The sequence below is a fragment of the Oreochromis niloticus genome, linkage group LG3 (genome assembly GCF_001858045.2).
Source record: "Oreochromis niloticus isolate F11D_XX linkage group LG3, O_niloticus_UMD_NMBU, whole genome shotgun sequence".
In the NCBI taxonomy this organism is placed as follows: domain Eukaryota; kingdom Metazoa; phylum Chordata; class Actinopteri; order Cichliformes; family Cichlidae; genus Oreochromis; species Oreochromis niloticus.
Window position 1 is genome coordinate 48833504 of NC_031967.2, and position 10686 is coordinate 48844189.

The 10686-nt window shown below is 38.9% G+C and overlaps 1 protein-coding gene and 1 long non-coding RNA gene across 2 annotated transcripts; both read left to right on the forward strand.

The window, feature by feature from the left end:
* Positions 1-701: 701 nt before the first annotated feature.
* On the forward strand, positions 702-2620 carry LOC109198411 (low affinity immunoglobulin gamma Fc region receptor II-like). The gene is made up of 7 exons (XM_019353846.1): positions 702-850; positions 1024-1068; positions 1251-1511; positions 1598-1843; positions 2138-2251; positions 2452-2523; positions 2607-2620. The coding sequence occupies exons 1-7, from the start codon at positions 820-822 to the stop codon at positions 2618-2620; spliced, it is 783 nt and encodes a 260-aa protein (XP_019209391.1). The 5' UTR covers positions 702-819.
* Positions 2621-7709: 5089 nt separating this feature from the next.
* LOC106096548 (uncharacterized) lies at positions 7710-8560 on the forward strand. Its single transcript, XR_001222941.2, has 3 exons — positions 7710-7800; positions 7925-8007; positions 8339-8560. It is a non-coding gene; the product is annotated as an uncharacterized LOC106096548 (long non-coding RNA).
* The last annotated feature ends 2126 nt before the right edge of the window (positions 8561-10686 follow it).

Sequence of the window (10686 nt, forward strand, 5' to 3'; positions counted from 1 at the left end):
GTCAGTCATTTATCTTCAGTTATAATGTCATACACCAGTATATGTGCTCAAAAGTACAAACCTGAAGTGTAAAAATGCTCATTGAAAGACAAAAGTCTACACTGCAGTTATTTCTTCACTCCAACATAATTAAGTGATATGTAAAGTTAAAGTCAAACAAAAAGTAACACAGTGAAAATGATTAAGACATTCAGTGAGTAACCTCTATATCTCGTTAAGCCTGATTATGTTGGTCAGAGGCATCTGTTTCTCTTATCATATGGCATCACCATGGAGTACACTTCAGAGACAAAGTTTAAATAAATATTCAAAAGCTCCATTGAAGTGATGTTTTCAGTTGTCATTGCCATAGGAACAACAAATCTTAAACAGATGTGTGTTGAGCATGAACAGATGCAGAATAGCATTTATTTATCTATAGCAACATTAAATGCCCTGTGACTGAAAGTGGCTTCAGTGATGTTGGCAATTTTCTGAGTGCCTGGTCTAACCCTCAAAGAGGATTAAAATGTTCACTATTTTTGTGACATATCTCAGCACAGTTCAGCAAACTGAGCACAGGAAACATGAACCAGTCAACAAGCTGCATCAAACACAGCATTAGTCTGAACTGGTTTGTTGCTCCGCCCACTGACAGTGAACTGAAACAGTGAAGCTTGACTTGACACAAAAGACACTCAGCTTCTTTGGAAACAGCTTTACTAAAACTAGATTATTGCATTAAGCCTTGAAGCTGTTCAATTAATATTAAAATACTTTTAATAGCAGAGAGACACCATGACTCACAATTGCTAAGTCTTACTTCTACATCAAGACAACATGGAGGTCAGAGCTCTCTGCATCAGACTGTGTGAGTACTTTCTCTATTTCTACATTGTAATCCAATAGCCTACTTTGATAACCTAAATTTTATTTTTGTGGACTACTTATCACATATTGCTATTTTTAGTATTACTTTTATTATATGTAGTAATTATACAGTATGTGTTTTAGCAACTGTGTAGCTCTTGTATCTCTCTTCAGTGATGACCATCATGATTCTGCTGTGTGTACAGGATCAGAAAGTTGGTGAGTTTTATCATATATATCAGCTTTAGTTCACATTTTGACAAGCAAGCAATATTGGGGAAAACATTGATTTTTTTTGTGAAATTTTTATTGTTGTATTTTTTTTATTCACTGATTAAATGCAGTATGCCAGTTTTAGTAGTAAAACCCTAAAGTGAGTCTTTTGTTTTTCTTTGTTTTAGATGCAGTTTCTCTTCGTGTTGTTCCAAACAGATTGCAGTTCTTTGAATATGAATCAGTAACATTTCACTGTGAAGGAGTCAATTATTGTGAAGTTGTGCAGAAATTCAAAGGGAAAGCAGAATTGTGTGGTAAAACTAACAAGAGGACACCAACAGGATCATCCTGCACGATTAAAAATGTTTATACAGCAGACAGTGGAGAGTACTGGTATGAGAATGAAGGAGGGAGAAGAAGCAACATTATCAACCTCTCTGTCACTGGTACTTTTGAAGAAAGAACAATATGTTGTACTGAATTTTGATTACATTTATTTCCTGTATGTAATTATCCCGTGCATCTCATTTAGCTGGTCCTGTGATCCTGGAGAGTCCTGCTGTCCCTGTGTTAATGGAACAATCTGTGACTCTGAGCTGCAGAAAAAAAATTGCTTCCTCCAACTTAACAGCTGGTTTCTACCAAGATGGACGTCCTATCTATCAAAGCTCCACAGGAAACATGGCCATCCACAGAGTTTCAAAGTCAGATGAAGGACTTTACAAGTGTAGCATCTCAGGAGTTGGGGAATCACTAGAAAGCTGGCTGAAAGTCACAGGTGAGACACTCAGATGTTTCAAAATAAGGTGATCTGAATGACAGCTGATGCTTTTAATGCAAAGCTGTTAAATCTGTTTGTATTAGCGTTTGTGAAATACTGAGAAGTTTCCAGTGTGCAAACCTAAGTTACAGATTTAAACAACTAAAGCAGGTGTGCCAATGTTTCCATGGCGTTTTAGAAGCTTTTAAGTCGATTAGTAATATTTTGAAATGTCATACTGAAGAAGTTGAATTATTAAATGTGATGGTTCCATTCTTGTCTCATTTAAACCTTTCTGTGCTTTTAAACCAGACATGACTCATTCCTCCTCTGCTGCCACGCCTTGGATCGTTGCCACCATCTTAGTCAGTGCTCTGTTGGTGGCAGTGGGACTGTATCACTTTGGAAAAGGTTACTGGAAGAGGGGTAAAGAAAACATTATTATTGGTGGTAGTAGTAGTATAAAATTTGCAAAATTATAGTCTGTCAGGCAGATGCATTGTCAGATTTTATTATCCAAAGTTTTTAAATAAAAGTGAACTCTATAAGCTAACTGGCTAAAACTGAGAAACTATCTGTGCCTGTTTGACATCTTTCTCTCTTTTTTTTTTCTTTTTTTTTTTTAGAGGCAGCAACAGTGGATGCAGGAGGAGCAACAGCAACATATGCTTTTGTAAGAAAAAACAGGAAGACAAGAGGTATTTTACTGAGCAACAGTATCACAAAATTACATCTGTCAGAAAAGTTTAGCCTTTGTTTTCTCATGTGGTGTTGTCTGTAGCTGTACCTTTTTAAAACGCATATTTAATATTTATAAATGTATAGATGCGAGTGATAATTTGATCGTCCAAAATGTACGCCTCAAATGAAAACCACATAGTCTCACGGCTGTGACAGCAGACGTGTGGGTTTCTGGTAAGGACCCAAATGCTGATGCAGAGAATGCGCTTTATTTTGTGAGGTGAACAGGATACAGAAGGAACGGAAAATGGTATAGAGATTGAAAATGTGACGCCATTCAGGGTAAAACCGCAAAGGATTCTGGGAACCCGTGGCAAGAGGTACTAGCGCACGCAGGCTTTCAATTGAAATCAGTTACACAGCGATTAAAAGAAACACAAAAAATGGCAAGAAACTGTTGTATTATTAACTGCAATAGCCGCATGACAGCCACGGGAAGCCGACGGGTAAAGAGATTGGTTGTTATCGGATTACGTCGTTGAAGAGAAATTGTTCAAGCCATGTTTCCGAAGTAACAAAGAGCCGACGGATGGTCTGGATTGCAGCCATTCGAAGACCAAATATAACGTCCCAGAACACTCCAGCTCACATGTTAGTCTGCTCCAAGCATTCCCACAAAGGTCAGTGTTTTGTAGTAGTTAAAACGTCATTTTTCATAACATAATTGGTGATATAGGTTACAAGCAAGTCTGGCGCTGAACAGAAATTGTCGCGCTATGCTCCTTTGTTTATTGTGCATAAATAGTGAATTGTCCTGACACAATATTGCGTTTCGCTTCTGTTACTACCACGGTACATTGACAAAAACATATACTTTTATTCACAGGACAAAACAGTTGTTTTGTATCACTAATTGTCCAGTGCGATTACAGCATACAATATTATTGTCACTGCTACATTTCTGTAATGTGTACTAGAAATTATTTCCACTACTAATTAATTACAGTTGAGCTTAAAGGTCCTATTAATAAACGGTTAACAAATGTGTATTTATAAAGACGATTTGTGAGACTGGTAAACTTACCTTTGTTTGTACGATGGTCTTTCGTTCTACATGGTGCATTTCAAGGTCCTGTACCCATCCATCGGTAAACTGTACCTGGGCTTGTTGCAGTGACCTGAAGTTACTAAACTTCATGAGTGTATGCACTCACTCTAAGAACCGTATAATTATAAATATGAGCGTGGTGAAAGTTGGGCAGCAAGCTAACGTCTTTTGTCCACTCTGTGTGCTCGTAAGGGTCTGACCCTTTCACTCCTTTGATTTTTTTCGTCGTGTCTTTTCTTTGTCTTTTCATCAAGTCTGTCTTTGTATGGACCGGCATTGTTCTCCTTCGTTTTTGTACATTCCTTTTCGGGGGGGCAAAGAAAAAGAGAATGAACGTTTTGCGGTGCTGCAAATGCTTGTATTTGATGCGGTACTTGGATTGTTTTGCCACAAGTTCCCGGCATGCAATGCGCGAAAGTCGCGTGGTCTGTCAATCTCTATACAGAGGAACTAAGAGAAACCTAAACTGAGAAAACAAATAAAACTCACCTGAAACACACATATGGTTGAAACCCGGAGAGACAACAAAGACAAACCAGCAACCAACAGGAGTTAACACAGGGCTTATATACTCACAGGGGCAATCAGGGAACAGGAAACAGGAGGGAAACACAGCTGGGAGAAATCAGAACTGACGAGACAAGCAAGCTGAGCAGAATACATTAACATGAGACACAGGCTGTGTCCCAATTAAGAGACTGCACGCTTGAAGGACGCGTACTACGTACGGTGCGTACTATAAGTACGAGAAATGCAGAAGTGAGAGGCTTGTGAAATGGGACTAGCCTTCGTTGCGCTGTTCAGGTTGCCTAGCAACCATGATACTAACCGCAAGAAACGTTAAATACAGCATTGTTTGACACAAATGAAGGAGAAAACATGTTTTGTTGGTCATTCATTTTTGTCATGACATCACTTTGATTAGTTGAGTATCTGAGGCTGAGAACACAGGACAGTAAAACATGATTGTTGGGCTTCATTTCTGTACTGAACAGTCATTTCAAGATTAGTTAGTAAATAACAATTAGCTAATGTTGTTTATAAGACTAAAATCATCTCACTGTGGTAATGTAAATATAATATGGCCAATATTATATGTATTGTCAGATTATTATGATATATTACAGCAGTGAGCTTGAACTCTGGGTCAAAGATTCAAGTTGCAGTTATTTATATTTCCTGTCACCTTAAATCTTCACTCAAAGACAAGTATCTTTGACAGTGTATATACAGATGTATTATACATAAGAGACAAATATTGTTTGTTTAATATGTTGGCATTACTATTAGAGATGGACCGATCCCGATATTACATATCGGTATCGGTCCGATACTGACCTAAATTACTGGATCGGATATCGGAGAGAAATAAAAAAAGTAATCCGATCCATTAAATATCAAAAAAGCACCTCACAAAACTTGCGACAACGTAACTTGGCTCATAACCGTAGCGCATCGGAGCAGTGTGCTCACGTGATAGAGCGGCTGTGTGTATTTGTAGCCATGCTATCAAACCAGCATTTCATTTCATCTCCGAGAAAGTTATCCCAGAGAGAAGTAAAGCAAATGTGTAAGTTCATCTCTGAATGTTTGTAAAGCATTCCCACGTTAAGCTTAACAACCGATATATGGAGCGACTGCCTCTTCTCTCTCCCTCCGTCTCCTGCTGCTACTTCAGTCATGAAACTGATTAATGATCAGCTGATCGGCTTTTCTGTCGCGAGTCCGTCTCTCTTCTTTGTTTTTGCCCCACTTTGCACCACAAAGAGGAAACCAGCGGCTGAACAACAGCAGCACGTTTAACCTTGATAAGCTGTCGTTAGAATTTATTTAATATTACTTTCTACACCAGGATCCTTTTCTACGTAGCTGACGGTTGGTAACTGTGCAGGGGCGGATCTAGCAAAGTTTAGCCAGGGGGGCCGATAGGGCATGAACAGGGAAAAGGGGGGCACAAAGACATACTTTTCTTTCTTATTCTCATTTAAAATGTCTAGCTTTTAATAAATAAATATCTGAATCTTACACCCAAAGTTTTAATCTTGTGTAAAATACATAGAAGCACATTACTGTATATAGTCACTGCTAAGTCTAATTTACCCTAGTAAGCTATACTACTTTTTCCTTTGGGAAGGTATCATGTGTGCATTCTGCAATTCTGTAGAAGAAAGATGTTGAATCTATTTATTTTTTCTTGAAAAATAATGTATTTATGTGCATTTTTTTCACCCTTCATCAAATTAAAGTACGAAAGTGCTAAGTACTCTTTAAAATACCAGAATAGGGAGGATGGAGTAGGTTTAAGTTTATTAGATTGATCAGTATTGCTGAACTATGAAATATTTTGGGTGATGTGTATTTTTTACATACAGGTATAACAGAATAGCTTTAGTGTTGTTGTTTATTTAAACTTGAGTATGAACTTATACAAAATGCAGCAAGATATAAAAAAAAAACAGTTTTATTGGTTAAAAAACACACTATATCGGATTCATATCGGTATCGGCAGATATCCAAATTTATGATATCGGTATCGGACTTAAAAAAGTGGTATCATGCCATCTCTAATTACTATTACATTTGGCTCAATGCTTACATATATGTGTAAAAACAAAATGTACAAGCTGTGAAAACTGTTGCTGATACAATGAAGAGTAGACTGATATCTTAATTAAATATTCCTTTATTGGGTGATAAAATCAGACCATGTCATAACTGCTTTAAGTCATACAGAATAGATATCAGAGCCTTAAACAGGCCGACTTCTGCTAAATGGGTCAAACTGGGCAAAAAGTATACAAACACATAACATCCTTATAGAATATGATGTAACACTATAGATCAACTTACCTCAGAATATATAAAGCATATAAACAATTACAGCAATATGATGCAACAAACACAGCAGTGCTACTAATCCAAAATACTCAAAGCTTCATAGAACTGAAACAAACATTCATTTTTAGCTCCATTCTGCTGCTGATACATACTTTAGGTTTCTGAATATTAAACTTGTTGCTGCCTTTCATAGTGTGTAACTTGAAGGCCCTGAGTACTTTCTTACACACTGAAAACACTGGAATGATAACATTATTTGAACATGACCTAATAAGACTGATTCAGGACAGACAATAGACAGGGAACAGTCTGTCTATTCTCTCCATCTCTCACTCTGGAGACTTGCAGTTGTCGCACATGGAAATCAAATGTGTGATAAGCTGCAGGATTCAAACACAAGTGTAACTTATAAATACATGTTAATACCTTTATTACAAAATCAGAGAGAAAGAAACAGAGAGAGAGTGCAGGACAGACAGACAGGTGACAGGTGACTTCAAGCCTGCGGTCTCTTAATTGGGACACAGCCATAGACCTATAAAGTAAAACAGGAAGTAAACAGAGACAGCCTGGAGGGAGAAAGAGAACATGGAGGAGCACATGACAGGATGAGGAAACGCAGAACACAATGAGTGGGAACACTACACCAGAACTAACACCACAATATAAACACAAACAACAAAGGTTTAATAAGGTTCAAATTGAACCCAATTACTTTCTCTTTTGAACAATAATATTCAGTAATAAGCATTAATTGTCTACAGCAGGAGAAAAAAATGCAGAAACCAAACAATAATTTTAACAGTTGACGACCCATAAAACAAAGAAGTATATGATGGTGTAGTTACAAATTAGAAAATACATAAATAAATAAAATACATTGAAAAAACGGTCTGATATTCTTAGAGTATATGTTGTACATTAAATATAAAACAAATAGATCAAAACTGTAAAGTATAATATCTTAGTTTAGAAAAGTACCAAAACCTAGGAAGTTGTTAAGAGTAGCTGATATTCTTTTGGCCAAAGTAGAATTACCAGGCAAACAGTAGAAATTCAATGTTAAAAGATTTTATAAAACATTTCTTGTTAGGTCAGTTTTCCATCAGTAAAAACTTGGCTAATTCAGTGATTTAGGAGTCACACAGATTTTCTTTTCTAACCATGATTGTCAGATTTTCCTAACAATTAAGCTTAATGAATACATTGAATAACAGACAGCAAGCACCATATTGCAGTGGTTATTATTCCCCTCTCTCCCACTGTCCCTCTTCAATACAAGATGAAGCTGCATCACCCTCTGGACCTATTTACTACAGCTTAGGCCTTAGTGACACTCAACCACAAGGTAAGACTAGTTATGATTCAAAGGAATTTCCATGATGGCACTGAGACATCAGAAACAGTAATTTGATCTAAAAGACTAAAATGTTTGGCTAACAACTAATTTTTTTAATCTGTTGTCAAAGCAGAAGCAGGAACCAGCATAGAGATGTCTTCAGCATGCATCTACCAACACATAGCAGAGGATCCCTTCTATTCTATGATACAGTAGGTAAGACAGGAGTCAGGGATGCCTTATGTGCTCCATTCACCCAGTCTATGAGATAATAGAGATCTATAAGTTTGGGATTGGTAAGTTTGACAACTTCATATATGGCATATCTGTACTTTTTCATACATACCACTTATTCCCTCACTCCCAGTTTTGTGTATGTAAAAACACTAATTTTCATGACACTAGAAAACGGATTTTTTACACCGAACGTTCTTCTTTGGAAACTACTCTATGAAGTAGTTATTGGTCTGTAAAATGCACCATGATACTACTTTTTTCTATGCTATTTTCTAATTTTTTCTTCTCCACCTTTTTCTGTGTCTTACAGGTTGCACAGAGAGAGTTGTCTGAAGACGTAATCACATTTGTGTGAGAATGAAAACAAACATGTAACCTAGTTTTATCACATATTGTTTTTATTATTAATCAAATTGTAGATTGTCATCTGGGTTTGATGTACAAGTGTATGAACTGTTAATGGTTTTCTTTGTTCAGTCAGATACAGCTGTAGTTGCCATTCCCACGTGGTTATAAATACATATAAAGACAAGCAAAGACACCTGCCTGATATTTAGAAGTTGAACTTTAACCAATTTGTTTGATCTTCTTGCTGTTTTACATATGTATGAATACTGTTACAATAAAAGCAGCTTTCAAAGCTTTCAAGGGTTCACACTGTGGTCAACCGTTAATCTCAAAGTGTCACATTGCTTTTTTCCAAAACAGACGCACTGAGTTTGTGGTCAGCAATAAAATATAACTGCCAAGTTTGATACTGAGCATGACTTTTAAGTCTTTAAGTGTGGTCTAGTACACAGACAAAATACGTGGTGTCTGCTCTCATGCTGCAACTTGATCTGAAAATGATCTGAAATTCTGCTTTTGTTTTGTCAGACAGAAAGTCAAAGCTAAGTGAGGGAAGCAGCCTTCAGCTCGTGGGGCTTGGCCTCAGTAGGTTACAGTAGGTTATATTTTGAGAGGCTAAATAAGGTCAGTGAATATTAATTAGTTACCATGACTCTGTTTTACACAAAGTTACATAACAATATAATAAATGTAGAAGTAAATATCGTGTGCAGATATATTTACAGATAAAAATACTGCAATTACAAATGAATTTAATTCACAATTAATTTTAAAAATCCACATGCTCTACAAACGTACAAACGTGAATGGTACTCATGGCCATTGATCAGTGTTCTTTGATCAGTGGGTTTTGGTCAGTGATTGTTGATCAATGGTCATGGCAATTTGCATAACTGTGATTAAGGAACTGACCTCACAGCCCATTGTTCCTTCAGTGGGCTGGTTTCAGTCATGTACTGTTTATAAGGTTTGGGGAAACCTGCAGTCAGCTGAGACTGAAGAAGTCACTTGTGTAGAATGACCACTCGGTAGCTTTCTTATGATGCTGCTTTATTGAACGTATATCCAACGTGGGTTATTACAGCACAACAACGGGTGCGGCAGCTAGGAGTAGCACTACACAAAGACAGCCCTGCCGCAAAGCATGTCATGGTGGCGTAAAGCCACAACATCCACCCGCTCAACACAAGCAACCCAGTATATGACATCTCCCCCCCTTTTCATGTTATTTTCCAATAACAAACCCCCAAATAGAACAGCAACGACACAATGATAACATGTGACATTATAGTAGCCTCTAAGCGGTTCTCTTAAGGACCGGGCACAATTGGCTTACTGTCAGCCTAAAGGGGAGTGTCCACAAAACAGCACTTATTAAACCTTTAAGGTAATTAACTCAACCAGGTAACAGCAGCATTGGTTGCAGCTCAAAACACAAGTGCAAAACAGCAACAATACAACATTCCCACTCCCCAGTCTGTCCTTCCCTCCCATTACCCCCGTGTCTACAGATCCAGCCTCTTGACTGGCTTGCGTAACCGGCCGCACCTCGTGCGTACCAGGTCCGGGACGTCTGCGTGAGTGGGTGCAAGCGTTGGGGCCGGACTAGGGGCCAAGGGTGGGGTCTCTGGAGTAGAGACACCAGTGCACTGAGATGGCAGCTCCTCAGTGTCCACAGTGGGTGGTGGAAAGGATTGTGGCGTAGCCCGTGGAGATGGTTCGAGGAGGAGATGGCGGCGGTTCCGTCGCAGCACCGCACCATGGGGTGTGGCAACGAGATAGGACCTCGGAGTGACGCTCTCCTTGGAGACGACGGCCGGTGTTGCCCAGGCCTTCTCCTGGTCCAGCTTAGTCAGGACAGCATCCCCTGGATGGAGTGGAGGTAGGGGCTTAGTACCATGGCGGTGGTCGTAGTAGAACGCCTGCTTGGCCTTCTGACCAGCATCCCTTCGTTTAACCTCTCTTTTGTTGGGCCACTTAGGTTGAAGGTTCTTCTCCAAGGTAGGCAGGGTTGTCCTGATCTTCCTCCCCATAATAAGTTCCGCTGGGCTGAAGCCTGTAGTGGCACAGGGAGTAGACCTATAGCACATTAGTGCTAGTAGTGGGTCATCATGCCGGAGGATTTTCTTAGCAGTCTGTACTGCCCTCTCCGCGTGACCATTTCCCTGTGGGTGGTGGGGACTAGACGTTATGTGGGCGAAATCCATCTCCCTCGCGAAGGCCTGGAACTCAGAGCTGGAGAACTGAGGGCCATTGTCACTCACTACCTCGTCAGGGATCCCAAACCTAGCAAAGGTCGACTTCAGTTTC